This window comes from Mercenaria mercenaria, unplaced genomic scaffold (genome assembly GCF_021730395.1).
Source record: "Mercenaria mercenaria strain notata unplaced genomic scaffold, MADL_Memer_1 contig_3710, whole genome shotgun sequence".
Taxonomy (NCBI): Eukaryota; Metazoa; Mollusca; class Bivalvia; order Venerida; family Veneridae; genus Mercenaria; species Mercenaria mercenaria.
The window spans coordinates 1-16,146 of record NW_026461876.1 but is presented as its reverse complement, the minus strand read 5'-3'; the positions used below and the strand labels follow the sequence as shown (position 1 = coordinate 16,146).

General features: G+C 34.0%; 1 protein-coding gene across 1 annotated transcript in view; it reads right to left on the bottom strand.

Annotated features, from left to right (window-relative positions):
- The window catches only part of LOC123543467 (uncharacterized), a 30,524-nt gene extending 14,418 nt beyond the window's left edge, over positions 1–16,106 (bottom strand). The window contains exons 1-9 of the mRNA XM_053534467.1: positions 16,012–16,106; positions 15,779–15,806; positions 14,834–15,412; positions 14,568–14,639; positions 13,948–14,334; positions 13,367–13,579; positions 12,921–13,069; positions 4,213–4,378; positions 2,646–2,696 (exon numbers count right to left, since the gene is read on the bottom strand). Coding sequence (XP_053390442.1) covers positions 2,646–2,696; positions 4,213–4,378; positions 12,921–13,069; positions 13,367–13,579; positions 13,948–14,334; positions 14,568–14,639; positions 14,834–14,891 — 1,096 coding nt within the window. The 5' untranslated portion in view covers positions 14,892–15,412; positions 15,779–15,806; positions 16,012–16,106. The remainder of the gene's footprint in view (positions 1–2,645; positions 2,697–4,212; positions 4,379–12,920; positions 13,070–13,366; positions 13,580–13,947; positions 14,335–14,567; positions 14,640–14,833; positions 15,413–15,778; positions 15,807–16,011) is intronic.
- Positions 16,107–16,146: the final 40 nt, after the last annotated feature.

Below are 16,146 nucleotides of genomic sequence, written 5' to 3'. Positions count from 1 at the left end.
AGCACATCTTGCACTATATGCCGTTCTTGACAACAAATTCTTAATAACAGAAAAATATGATTTTCTTACTCAAAATCACCCATATGGGAAAATTAGACCCATCGTGAAAATCACCACAAAAACCGATAATACGTTTGGCCAGGTAAATCGGCTGTTGAGACTGTTCGCTAGTGTTCGGCCTACTCTGTATTTCAAGGCCGATGTCTAACCCTTCTTCGCCAATGTACCGTTACATTAATACTTTTGATCATATGGATTTAGGGATATTGTTAAGTCTAATTTACAGTGATTGCAAAGATAGATTAGAAAATAGAAACCTAAATGGCTGTTGGTGGTTAAATCAGAATATCATTTATAACGGTATTCTCAACAAACATTATTATAAAACCAAACAATGACTTTCCAAAAGTAATTTCTACTTTCTTACAATCAGATGAAAACTTGCTTTTATAATACTTTCTTTGATGTTCATGATTATGAAATAAAGATTTTAAGTAATTTGTTTATGTAATCAAATAACTGCACATTTATTATTATGGCGTGAGCGGTGTCCAACTAGCTTGGAATTTATGCCAGCTCGAAGATCGAAATTCAACTTCATAACTTATCGAATTTTGATCCTAAGCTACACCTGAAGATTGAAAAACGTCAAATTGCAAAATAGCTTTTAATTTCGGGCCAGCTCTATGATCGAGATTTATAATATTCCAAAAGCCAAGTTTCGATCTCGTACTGAATGAACAGCCTGTTCCAAGATTGATATTGAAATGAAAAAGTCAAATATCGAGCAAGCAATTAGTGTCGAGCCATCTCGAAAATCGTACTTCAAATTTTGAAAAGCTGAATTTCAGTATAATACTGAAACTGCGATCTGCTCAAGATTCAAGATTAAAAATCGTGCAAGATCGGATATATCGAAATTCAAGTTTTTATGCCCCGGCATCTACTGATGCGGGAGGCATATAGTGATTGTCCTGTCCGTCCGTTCGTTCGTCCGTCCGTCCGTCCGTCCGCCCATCCGCACGAGGTTAACCAAATGGGACCGTTTCGTCTAGCATCAATACCCCTTACTAGAATGACTTGATACTAATGCAGATGTAACCTGTGACCATTCCTCATCTTCAGACATCACCTGACCTCAGTTTGACCTTGACCTTGAACTTGACCTCGTTTTGGACTTAGGTTGCTTTGTATCGACAAGGATGCCACCGGGGGCATCAAGCGTTTATTGAACACAGCTCCTTGTTAAAAATCTAAATAGATTATTCTCGGTATTATATTTCAAGCATGCTCGAATTTTCAAAGCAATCGAATTTAAAACTGGTATTGAATGTGAAACTATCTTTTAAACAGCCAGCTTCCGGGAAAACCCAGTACTGGTGTCATATGAGAAGTCATGGTCGTGACCCCTTTCACGGATGCTCGAACCCACGACCCCTGGGTTGAGCAGCCGACACATTTTTCACTGGACGACCGCTTCAATTCTGCCTCGAAATTCGACGAATTCTTTTTAATTTCGATTTCCTAGTCTGTGCGAAATTCAATGTAAGCGAAATTCAACATCATCCTTTCAAAATTTGAATTTTAATTTTCTACTTCTAACTTGCCAAAAAATGTAAACAAATCATATTATGGAGCGTCCACTAATTTATAAATCCGTACATGTGTGCTGTTTAGCGGGTGAGAAGATATCAGTCTTTACCGTTAAGGAGCTTAAATTCCGTAAGAATTGACGAAACCATACGAGAATGTTCGAGTCTTTCCGATAAGGAAAAAAAACCTATGCTCATCTGCAAAATGCTTAAAAAAGACCATTTTCTTCTTCACCTAGAAAACTGAAATTAGTATGAAACAATAGCTAAATGAATATAGATTACGAAGTCGTTTGCAAAGGTCTTTTAGCACACATAAGAATCTATTTATTCTTTGTTAAACAGAAGAAATTTCAGCAAATTATCCATATTTTACTATATTTCTAATTGTAGAAGTTTTTTCCAGACTTTTAATATCCTTTTTGCTATCTGCATTTTCTCTGGAAATAATGCATCTTCATAGAACCTTTACATTGTGCATTTCTGTATTATATGTATAATGTTTTTGAATGTTAAATTACGCCATGTTGTTGCATACGTTTTGACGTCGTTGTTATGACGTCATGTTCTACATGATGTCATCAACGTTATTGATTGTAAACATTATACCCCTGATGAAGGCATTGAAAGCCGAAAGTAGTTAGAAATAAATTAAAAACCAGTTTGAAGTTGTTCTTCCATTTTTAATTGTATTATAATTGTAGATAGACAGCAAAGCTAAAATACCTATAATACTTTTTCCATGAATTTAAATAAAGTAAAGGGCTCCTTCTTTGCGCTATATAAAATATTTTCACTCGTGTGAAAAATCGATGGGTCTAATTTTCCCATATGAAAACCGCTGCAATTGATCCGAGATCATGCGTTACTGATCCGGTTTTTCAAAGTAACGATTGGATACTGTGACGTTCGCTGCCCTAAATGAAATGCAGTTCTTTATCTGTTGCTAATAAATTTTTAATTTGACAGCATAAAATCTATAATCTGACTGCTTTGAACTAAAAAACGAGTCCATACGTTGCATATGATATAAAACAAACACACTGTACTTACTTAGAAGTGTTTCTACCGTTGGATTTATCCCTGTCTGTGCTGAAGAAGCACCTAAAGTAGAAATTAAACCTCCGTAAATAATTCAAATAGAAGAAAATGATATTCATTTGCTGTAGCTGTAGAATTCATGTTACGTTTAGTACATATTCTCTGATTTCTGTCGATATTTTCTTAATCTCCTTCGTTCAAAAAGTGAATAATGTGTAAAATACATAATAGACAAAAATAAAGTTATTCATTAATTAAAACTTTTCTTAAATACACAAATGTTTGTAGTTTGGAAAATTCTCCAGATTCCGTCTAGAAGTTGTTTTACACATTTACATCATATATTATCAAAATTTTCATATTCTTTACTCTGATTAAGTTCATATAAAGTAATTAGTTTGGGGTCTCGTAATTCTAAAGCAGTATTTAACCAGTCTAACTTCACGGATAATAAGCAAAGGAACACTTTTAAACTTTTAAAAAATTGCGCTCTCTGTCTGCTGGCGAACTTTCTAGATATGTTTCAGAATTTTAAATCAGTCTTTCTACATCGGATGCCCCTATGAAAACCCCATATATCATATTCATAACTCAAAACTGATAATTTCATTAAATCAAATAACTTTATCTTATATGATATATCAATGGCTACATTCTCAAACAAACTTTTTGAGATACACGATACATGTTCGAACGGAAGTACGTACGTTGTACGGAGAACGGCAAATCTAAATGCTCCAATTGTTTTAGCTCAAAATATTGTAGCTTCTAAATAATAACCAGCTCATAATTGAGGGGAGAAAACACAGCTTTTAAGATAATTAAGGCTCTTACAAGTAAGAGAAGAAGGATACATGATGTGCTTCCACACGGCATGTGCTCCTTTAAGCAGTCAGTCAGAAGTCAGAGATTTAACATGTGTTCTATTTAATCACAGGTTAAAAAAGTGGCATTATGTTTGATCTCTAGTACATGCATATGTGACAATTTACTGAATGCAAAAAAGAGGACTTACCCAACTGAAGTATTTTTTCTATAGCTTCCGTAGTTAGCATTGGCTGCTTTTTGACGCTTGCATATTCATTGTGTAACTCTCCAGTTCTTTCATACAGTACATATACAGATTTCTCTAACTGATATAGTTTGTCATCAAAATTATGCATTGAGCGTTGCACATCGATAAATTCCTTAAATAGCTTTAGCATTGATGCCACGCTTAAAGGACCTTCCTTAATGTTTGTTATCTCCCTTTCGATGTCATTCTCAAAGTTTATATCTTGACACTCTTTCAGAAGTGTTTTAATGACATTTTGAATATTCAAAAATTTTGTGTCATAATCTAATCTTGATAAAGCTGTTACTGGATTGTGATAAAGATCGTTTGTAGAATTCTGAAGATTTTCCGTTGCTGTCCGACCTCTCGATGATATAGTGCAAGTGTTCATAATAAATAAACAAAGAAGACTTGTATCCATTTTTTTTATTTGAAAGTTTCCTGTTGGTGGATACATTATATCGAACTGATGTTTCTGAATTGTACCCCTCTGCCTTAAAACTTGCATAGTTGTTTCATGCCTACCCATAAAACCTTCGACAGTCATCTGCAGAGATGTTGCTTCATTTTCAAGGATCTTCCATAAAGGTTTCACACCAGTTTCATTCACTAGTCGAAAGTATCTGCAGAAGTTCTCATTTTCTGGTGAATAGTGACCACTTGAAACATCTGTAGCCATCATTTGCCCTCGCTGAAATACAAATAAATATACATGGAACACACAGTTTTGCAAAATGGACGAACAAAAGACAGGGAATGTTTTTGATAAAGGGAAGCCCAAGTGGAAGGTGTACATAATTTAGATTGTGACAAACGGACATAATACAGATGTTTGAGTATGAATAACTGAAGTAGAAAACATAATACTCATGATAATTAGATCTAATTTGTTCTTTTTATTTACTCATTTTGGTGAACAGCAAAACAGTATGCTCAGTCTGGATACAATTTAACTTGCATATTCACACATATGCATAATTATGTTTCCACTTTTTCTATTAGATAATTCATATTAAGACTTCTTACTATTTCAATTCTTTAAATAACACATTCATGATCACCTGAATAAGAAATGTTTTCTATTGTTGGAATACAATCACTTTACACAAGAAAAGTAGTTTTCTAAAGATTGTGGTGTCCCGTTTCTAACCTAGGGGTGCCACGCACTACACATGCACAAAAATGAATATAAACTACATTATGAATATTTGACGACCGGTTTGTATGGCAAACTTGTATAAATCCAACAGAAAATACTCGTTTCTCATTACCTGACTGAACTTTTATGTATTTATTACTGAACGTTCAAGGCCATGCAAATGGTTATGGTAGGTACCGCTTTCCTTGCTCGGTCATCAAATAATTTTTGAATGTTTGTGTGTTTAGTTTTATTCATTTTTATTTGTTTACACTGCGCTGCTTAGTTACCGCTGGAAAATTATAGCTGTTTCCAGTTATTACTTATTAATCGTAGGTCCAACAAAGTAGAATTCTGAGACCTGTTTTCAATTTCAGGTCGGTGCCCGGATTCAATCCAAATCTGGCTTGCATTGCATATAGAAAACGGGGCATTAATTCAAAGCCCGGATGTTATTTTTGGAGCATGTCAGGGTATTGGAGGAGGATTTTTTTTATTGTTTTAGTTGTTATTTCTTTAATTACTTTTTTGCCAGAAATTTCCATAGTGTTTTGATTAATATGCAAAAAATGTGTTAAGGTTGAAATTTGGTGTTATAAATTACCGAAATCATTTATAAAGAAACTCGCGGCTCCCCTTCTGACTTACACACGAAACATCCCAGGGACAACAGACATGACATCAATTGCATTTACACTACTTTTTATTAATAAAATATATATAATTGCATACCGGTAATATAATTAACAGCAAAAATTCATTTACTTTGATTAAAAACAACTAAAATATCATTTAATGTTTAAAGGTCCACTACTAAAACCCGAACGAGTATTATATGAAAGCCAGAGTTTATAGCTGAGACTTAATATTTACAGAACATATGACCCACTGTATCGGATCTACCAAATAGCCGTGAATATGTTCAAGAATAACCAACAAATAAACAAAAACCTTTTGCCTGTTTCAAACCGAAAGTATGTTTTCCGACTGCTTACGAACCCGTCGCGCATCTTCGGATTTTTTCGGAAGAATGCTCCGAAACGAGGCTATAATTTATAAATATATCCAACGATAACGTGATGTTCACAAACATAGCACAGGGATTTCAACATTTTTGTAACTCATAAAAACTTCATGAAAATCATTCTTATAATACAGGTAATATACAGCTATACTCAAGTTTTCGGGTAGACAATTTAGGCCCTTCCTCAATAAATGTGTTTTCACAACTTGATCTGCAAACTTATTTCATCAATCTCTTAAGAATATAGATGAATAGCTATCTTACACTGTAGAAACAAAATGTGATTGGAATTTGCCTACATACACTGACTTATCTACATATTGCTACATTAATTCAATAAAATTTTATACATTAAACACATTGTCTTGGCCTAATATACGTCACTGTCATTTTAAAAGTAAAAGCTTGATTATCTCATATTTTTCATGCAAATCAAGTATAACTAATATCATGGAAATAAACAAAAAATATAGTTATATAGTACTCGCGAACGGTATTTGTACAAAAACTATTTATGTTATTATTGAGAAAAGGGGAATCGGGTAGTGAAACCATTATCCGTGACAAAATAGGTGCACTACATTTGAATCGTATTGACTATAAAGAAAACCCTGATTTACCATGCAGTAAACCCTGAATAACCAGTAAAGACATAATCGACTTTTCCGATAACGTTATCGTTATCGTTTTCTATTTATAGTTTGTGGCGCGTCTTTAAACGGATATTCGTCTGAATTAATTATAAAATCACGTGATCCCGAAGAATTTCCGATCGGTTACGGAAAAACGATAAACATGAAAGTAGGACAAAATGACCACCCATGTCAGTCTAAGAAAATACAAAAAAAAAAATAATCATTCGTTTCTCTGCACATGTTTTGATTTGAAAGGAATAATGCACGGCTATCGTAATGTTTAGATGTATATTTCAAAATGTGTAGTCTTTTTTTAAGAGTTATGCTTTTTTATTTGTCTTTATTTGGTATCTTTAAGGGGACGCATATTGCTACATTCACAGTTCATACAGAAATGGGGAAGGGGTGCATATTCAAGAAATCGATGGTGGGAAAATAAAAAACATATTCCTGAACTGATATAATACTGATGGACACCTGTAATATTCAGTATTTTGTGGATAAGAATGTGGTACTATGAATGTAATAGGAAAACAGAGGTCTTTGTGAAAGTACATTCAACACAAAATATTAAGTTTTTGTATATGGAAGAAACAGGTTTTTTACAATAACAGTGTTCCAAATAATGTTGAAGGGATGAGATTTTCTTTCTAACACACCAGGTTTGCTTAAACATGTAAAAATTTAACGCAACGTCATTTCAGCTCGGGATGGACGCCATATTTCTCATTGATAAAAATGTAAACAAAAAAATCAGAGTGGGATTAGCATTGCAAGGGCATAACATGACGTTCTACACAGTGAATACCTTAGAACAGATATCTAAGATGCTACACAGGTCAGGCGGGTTAAATGCATAATGGCGATCACTTGAAATTCATCTTGAAAAGGTGGTTAATTTCAGTTTGTTTACATGGTTTTTAATTTTCCCACGACTTCTCGGCGATTCACTGCAAATGTATTACTGCGCCGGACGAAAGGTAACTCTAATAAACAACGGGAGACAACTTAGGTGTCAGCACGTGTACGATTTTTTAAAAAACATGTCGATGATTATAATTTCTTATCAAATAATGAATCCTATTCAGATATTCGTCTTTAATATTAGAAAATTATTAATTTCTGTGGACAGTTGTCAAAAAATATTACTTACATTGGACTACTTTGCGCATCAAACTGGTTTCCGCTTCAGTTGTGAGGCACTTCCGTTATACTTTTTGACAACAATAACAAAACACAAAATGAATCAATAAAGTCACTTATAAACCGACTGCTACTTAAATCAGTGTAAGTAAAGTTGTTGTTTACAACATTATACATGTTCGTTACGTTATGAGATAAAGTTTATCTTGAACTGCATAATCCATTAATTACGTTTAGATGATATTGCATTTACAACTTATTTGACTCCATTTTTTACGTGAATGACAGCATTCTCGTGCAACTCGTGCAAACAGAGTTATGAAAAGTATGGTGGAGAATTCAAGGACAAATTATAAATGACATTAAAGTGAGGATAACTGTATATTCGTCCAGTTTTGATCATTGACATGCCTGCTGTGTATTAGTAACTTTTGTGAACAAGATTAGAATGTTACTTTTGCACATATACACATTGATTGGACCCCTCAACCAAATTTCATACCTTATTTTAGGGATTTTTAAGACAATACATTTTCAAAAGTTTGTTGAATGTGTTTTGATATTTAAGTGCATTGTAGTTCATGAATACCAAGTTAAAAATTAATAATGGCAACATTTCTAGGCCCTTATTGTAAGCCACTAGACTTCTGTAACGATAAATGTTTAATGTATTAAGGGGAATATACTCTTTTAGTTTTGGAATGTGGCATTCCTTGACCATCGTATCTTTTCTTATGCACTACTTTGTAAACAAACTAAATAATGTGTTTTAGCTTACATATGCGAAATGAAAAGCAAGACAGTGACCATATTTCACATTCTTTCTTTAAATTAGAATCTGTAGGACATTGATAAATCTTTGGACAAGGTGAAGCACAATAATTTTCGCACCAAAAAGTCTTAATTGTTGACTTTGAATGTACACAATAAGTCTTATGTAATTCAACAATAACTTTCTTGTTTCAGTTTTCTCATTTTTATTTTATTGAGCAATCCTTTGTGTACTTATAACAGTTGAAACAGTATCCATTTCATGTACCAAAACCTTGTACTTTTTTGCAGGTAAATTTTATCATACCCCACCCACTTTTTTCTAATTTCAAAGTATGCGTCCCCTTAAAGTCTTTAAAGTGTAAGTCTAGAACTTTGATAACAAGAGCTTGTAGAACACGAAATGCTATCCCCCACCCGATGCATTCAGTAATTGCACAAGGAACAGAAATTATTTTGTCACTGTGCACAAATGTTCTACTGTTCTGGGTCAACGTAACCTTGACCATTGACCTGTTCACCTCAGAATAGGGGTCGTCTGCTGGCCATGATCAACCTCCCTATTAAGTTTCCTGATCCTAGACCCAAGCATTCTCAAATTATCATCCGGTAATGGTTACTGGTAACTGTTCCGGGTCACTGTGACCTTGACCTTTTGCCTACTGACCTAAAAGTTAATAGGAGTCATCTGCTGGTCAAAATCAATAGGAGTCATCTGCTGGTCATGACCCATCTCCCAATCAACTTTCATGATCGTAGGCCCAAGATTTCTTGAGTTATCATCCGGAAACTGTTCGCGGACACTGTGACCTTGACCATTGACCGACTAAAATCAAAATCAAAAGGGGTCATCTGCTGCTCATGACCAACCTCCCCATCAACTTTCATTTAAACTGTTCTGGGTCAATGTGACCATGACCTGTGACCTACTGACTTAAATATCAATAAGGGTAGTTTGCTGGTAAAGATAAACCTCTCTATTATGTTTCGTGATCCTAGACCCAAGCGTTCTCATGTTATCGTCCGAAAACCGTTTAACTGTTCCAGGTTACTGTGACCTTGACCTACTGATCTAAAAATCAATAGGGTCATCTGCTGGTCATGATTAACATTCCTATCAACTTTCATGATCCGGGGTCCAAGCATTCTTAAGTTATAATTCGCAAACTGTTTAACTACTCTGGGTCACTGTGACCTTAACCTTTGACCGACTAATCTCAAAACCAATAGAACCCATTTGATAGTCATGACAAACCTCCCTATTAACTTTCATGGTCCTAGGCCTAAGCATTCTTGAGTTATCATCCGGAAATCGTATAAATGTTCAGGGTCACTGTGACCTTAACCTTTGACCTTTTGATCTCAAAATCAATAGGAGTCATCTGCAGGTTATCATCAACCTCCCTATTAACTCTCATGATCCTAGACCCAAGCGTTCTTGAATTATCATCCGGAAACGGATTGGTCTACGGACATACAGACCGACCGACCGACGGACAGACCGACTGACATCTGCAAAACAATATGTCCCACCTTCTTCAAATGGGGGGCATAAATATAGGCCCAGATGTAAGAGAAGTGAATTATACTTACCATTTGTTTGGTATATTGGGACGATTGATCAGCTGGATGTCCCACTAAATGTCCTTTGTATTGGGAATCTAGTTCAGTGTTTAACGTTCGGCTACTGCCTTGAGTCAAGGAATCATTACTTTCTCTGTACCTGTCTTTACTACTTTGCTCAGTATCTGCGGAATATTAAATTTATACATATGATAATTTATCTGAGGAGATGTATATTTTGCTATTAATATTTAATGGTTGGATTTAATAATGGAGTGGTTGAAGTATGAGATATTTGCAATTATTGGTACAAGCATATTGTGCAACCATAAACTGTATCGTTCAACAATAAATCATAAGACGTATACTGTGCAACTATAAAACGAGAGTTTTGTTTTGAGAAAACTTTACAATTTACCATACCTGCCTCAGATTTTGATAAGGAGGATGTTGTTTGTTTGTTTTCGTCTATTTCTTTCTGAAAATAGTAAAAATAACTATAAGTGGAAATATCATGCAACTAATACCTTTGATGCATAGCATTGATTTGGGGCTCAATATATACATATACCATATACATTGAGCTGGAAGTCAAAAGACTTTTGTAGATCTTTCTTATGTCAGACGATATAGCACGATATAAAATAACAACACAACTTGAAACCTAAGTATAATTTAAGAAAACTAAAGCAATGCGCGTACTGATCAAAGGAAGAAGTCTGTCCGTTAGAGTATAAGGTTTGGATTATTTCAAAAAGAGAGTACTTCCTATATGTGATTTCATAATTGATGACAAAAGTTTATAAAGTAGATTTTGAACAAGCCATTCTTTGACGCATTAGGATTTTATTAATACAACGTCGCCAAGTTTTGATTTATCCATTAAAAAATAAAGTTAATAATTATATAAGAGAAATAGCTTGAAAAACAACGACAAAAGTGCAACAGGAAAAGACAACTTCAAAGAACGCAATCTGACATACAGCACTCCACCCATGGATACTTGGTTATGTGTAACTGTATACTAGTACACGAAGCTTGCCAAGTTCTGTTGCAAATAAATTGCTGGGAGATATAAAATAGGTATGTATTTATCTCGTGACGCTAATTGCCAACGCAGCTGTAAGGTGGAACATGCACAAAGTCTTTAAATGCTAAAAGTTTCCAAGAAAGCAGACTTCTCAAACTGTAACCGTAAAGCATTATATCGCTGGATGTGTACATGATTAATATGTACACATAACTACACAGACAAACTAAATCGTATATAGACAACGAGCAGACGAAACAAACAAAAGAAGTAAGACTGTTGGGCTCCGCCCTGTGCGGAGAGGAAAAACAACAATGGAGAGATTACATCGGATAACTGTAAAAAAGCCCTCACATTTCTATACACCATGTTCCAAGGTAAAACTAAATGTAATTAAAATCTGTAAAAAGATAATTTGAAATCAAAGATTACAACCAGGCAAAACATAGCAGACTTGGTTTAATTGAGTCTGTTCATGAGAGGTAATGCAAAGTTCAAAATTTCCAGTGTAAACTGATTATCTTTTCGTTCCATTTCTTTTTAAAATATGATTTCAATTTCTTCCTAAGTTTTCTATTAAATAAATGCACGGACTGACATTTAAAAAGGAAGCTTTTTGAGCCACATGACTGACGGAATGAACGTGATATACCAATTCTACTGTGTATAAACTCGTAATACCTCTATCCACATGAGACGCACAGATAAACTCAAGGACTTAAAAAACGCCTCATCCATATAGAAAAATTTATTCCCCATTGCACGTGTATCTTGGCTCGTGAATGAATTTAAATGTATTTACGTCAAACACAATGCGCGATACGCATTTATAAACATTAAATATTACAATGTGCTGATTATTACTTGGACTATATTGTAATAAATAAAATAACTGCAAACATAGTGTTAATCTCTTTATTATGTATTTATCGATTACAGGTGATAATCACTTCGATTTAATATCAGCACTGTACAGATTCAAACTGTTCAAAAATCAAGCGTAGCAAGGGCGAAATGGCCGCCGACTTCTAAAATTAGTTCGTATAAAAAATGGAAAGTAATAACATTTTAGCTCATTGGACTTCCAAAATGTGTTCGTATCTCCCGAAAATTCGTATGAAGCGAGTTCGCTATTACCGAAATAATTTTACAAAGAAAATAGAAGGACTCGGCCGGGGAATCCGGACTTCGTTCGTTATAGTCGAAAATTCGTATCAAGCGAGTTCGTATTAAATGGACACGACTGTATTTACGTCAAACACAATGCACGATACACATTTATAAACATTAAATATCACAATGTGCTGACATCGATTACAAATTCGTGAACAACAAGGTTTTCCAAATTCCCCGCTTTTATTAAAAATCAAATCTCTATTCATCAAAATCAGTATTTAAATAAACGGGGCGTTTTAAAAGATCTTTGTCGTAAATAGATCAAATAAAAAGGCTTATCAAATTCTATAATTCTATGTCTCCTTTGCAGACATATAAATGCCAACGCAAAAGTCCACGGCTTACAAGACTCTTGTGAGATCCCAACTGGAATATAGCTCTTCTGTCTGTTCGTTATACACCCAAACCCAAATAGACTAAATTGAAGCAGTTCACAACGGGCAGCGCAATTACGTAAGTTCGACTTTGGCAATGATTTCACCAACAACGCCATCCCTGTCTCTAACCCATACCTATTTTTGTATCTTTCATATGATCAATATATATTTGTTGTTGGATTTTTTGAAGCAACTCGTCCGCTATATCTGTCCACTACAGTTTCTTTCTATCTGTATCTGCAGAAAACACATTCATAAAATGTGACATTGTAATTCTGTTCTAGCTTAACAATGATAGAACAAATGAAAAATTAGCATTTTGAAGTGTAAGTCTAAAACTTTGATAAATATGGGCCCCAAAGTGAATTATACTAACCATTTGTTTGTTATATTGGGACGACTGATCAGCTGGATGTCCCGCTAAATCTCCTTGGTATGTGGAATCTGGTTCGGTGTTTAACGTTTGGCTACTATCTTGAGTCGAGGAATCATTATTTTCGCTGTCTGTACTGCTTTGCTCAGTTTCTGTGGAATATTAGATTTATACATAAGAAGATTGATTTGAAGGATATGTTTATTTTTCTATTAATATTGCAACGACTGAATTTAATGATGGAATGGTGGAAGTATGAGATATCTTAAATTATTGGTATAACTTATTGCAAGGCCTCACTGTAGTGTTTTATTTTAGTAGAACGAAAAACTGGTTGTCACAACGTTGACATACTCAAAGCATGCAGGAAAGTGCTTTTACTTGTTATTTATTACTCCTTTAAGTCACAGAAAACTTTGACACAATGTACATGTATATTTAAAACAAACCTCCATCAAAGACGCCGTTCAACTCTTTCATATCTGTGAAGGTTTTCAGGGTAACTGATGTATTAGAGTGTTTTGACAACTTCTCCGCAATAGCATTTGTGCTATTTGAAAATTGCTCACTTCGAAATAATTTCCACAACTGAAACATGGCAGCTGGCGAAGAAACAGTAATTGGAACTCTTATGCCACTTTCTTGTTGCTCTGGTAGATTTTCTGTACATTAACGAGAACGAAAGTAACAAGAACAGCAACATAAAAATCGTATTTGTGAATATTAATGATTTATTTCACATTAGTGTTTATAGCTGAACAATATAATGGATAAAGAGAACCGACATAGTCTATGTTTTCTTTATTATGATTACTCGAGGGTAGAACGACTAACTTTAGACTAGATGAATATTTGATAAAAGGTAAGGGTAGATTTCACGGAAGCACAGAACACCCCAAACACAGCCATAGATCCATGATGTTGTTGACAACTTATTCACAATGCTCAGCATCCAAACAATTTCAATCTTTATCCAAACATAAGATATTATTGTTTAACACTAGTAAGTAATTAAGTCGGTGATACTTACGTGCATTAAGTATGCCGTGCAGAGATTCAATGGTCACATTTGAACATATTGCAACAATCGTATCGCAATAATATCCAACCTTTTTACATATATCATCCAGGGTTTTGTGGAATAAGTCACTTTCGAAATATTCAATAAGGGCCAACATGTCACAAGGTTCCCTACTTGCAATCTGTAGAAGGATACATCTCTGTTCAACGGATATATTTTGTATATTCTTTGACTTTATCTCTTGTAAAATCTTGTTTACTTCCTCCTGGATGTCTTGAAAATTGTCTTTGTCTTCTGTTCGATCCAATGCTGTCTGCCACACTTCAAACAAAATGTTTTCTGCAATTTTCTTCTTCTCTTCGTCGGATCCGACAGTTATCATTTTCAATTCTAGCACTGAAATTACAAAAAGACCAGAAGATTGCTGCACTTTCAATTACTATCATAATAGAACATGGAGAAAATATTATTATGTATGGAGAAATACTAAGTATAAAGAAATTAATTTATCTAGTACAACATATACAAAAAACAGCAATAATGATTGCAACAGTCAAAAATAACAAAAAAAAAAAAAAAAAAAAAAAAAAAAAAAAACAAGAAAGAAAGAAACAAACATAATAGCATACTGCGGTTACTGTCGAAGCTTATTCCATGTGTAATCATTTGTCGAAGTGTTTCTTTCGTTTTCTGAACAGTCTCTGAAAGAAACAAGAAGTGCAGATTTTATTTTTATTATTTACATCAAGTCCAGATTTTATTTCGTCATTTTAGGAACATGTTTAATTGTTTATCTTGACCATTTGAAAAAGCATAATTATTGTCCCTTATTAATAATCGAAGCAAAATATTACAGCAACTCAACATAGACATGAAATTCATAATTTAGTTTTACCTTTATGAATGTCTGAAAAAGATTTCATCTGCAAACCCTGCGATTTGAGTTCTTCCATGTATGTCTTAAATGAGCCATCTTCCTTTGCTTTCTTCTTACTCTCTTCCAATATTTCATTAATATGAGATTTCTCTTCCGAATTTAGATAAGGTTTAGCAACATCAATGCTGCATTTGAGACCATATAGGCATTCAAAAAAGGCTTCCGGATCTAATGATATAACAGCTACTTCTGCGTAGTTTTTCCGTGCATCGTAGAGTTTGCCAATTGCTTCCTTCAGGTCATCACTGCACTCAAAAGCATACAGTAATACCCCAGCCAGTAACGAAATGTCCCAAACTGACAAATCCAACGGGATAGCCAAACGATCTGAGGCAGATGGATAGAGGATTTCTAAATGTTCCGCATCAGTGATCTTTCCCCTAAGTATATCTTCTTTCTCATCCAGTTTGCATCTCAAATCGCTTTGCTGACATTTTGTTTTAATTAGAGCAGACAATACAAATCGCCCGCCTTTAACCAAAAGTTTTATGTAACGTTCATATCGATCGGACTTATCTTTTAAGTAAACGTTGAATCCTTAAAAATAAAACTATAATTAAAAGATCTACTCCAAGAAGAAGAGAAACAATCAAATTATAAAGAAAAACACAGAAGATATATTCAGAATGGCATTTATAACAAATGTTTTCTTACAATTTATAAAATCTACTTCTTTTATATGGTAAAATTAAGCAAATATTGGAAAACAAGGTTACAGTATACTAAGAATTAAATGAGATTATTATAGTATTGCTGTTCTTTTCTTTTTTTTAATCACTTTACATGGTTTAAGTGCAGAATGTTTTATTTCATAATGTGTGATATGTATAAAATGTACATACACGAGAAAAGCTATATATCTGTCCTACATGTCTAGCAAATACACGATAGAATCTAACTTACCTTCAAGGTTCTTGAGATATTCGTTTACCTATTCAAGAAGACAACAAGATAATAAAAGTAACCGGAACATAATGCAGAGCACAAGAAAATTTAAAATTACTACTAAATCCCTAAAACAGGGAGATTCTCAATAAGGTTTTTCAATAACTTATAATCTATCATGAAAGTGCATAAGATTTGATTCACAGTCCGGTTGAAAATGTCAACAAAATTCTTTTATTATAGATAGATACCTGTTTCTGAGCTTTGGATACCTCCTGATACCATTCTTTCAGTTTCGTGTCATGCTCGTTCTGAATACATGGCTGCAGTTTTTGTATTAAGTAACGTTCAAACTGGCATTGAAGATGTACCTCGTTTCCCGGATC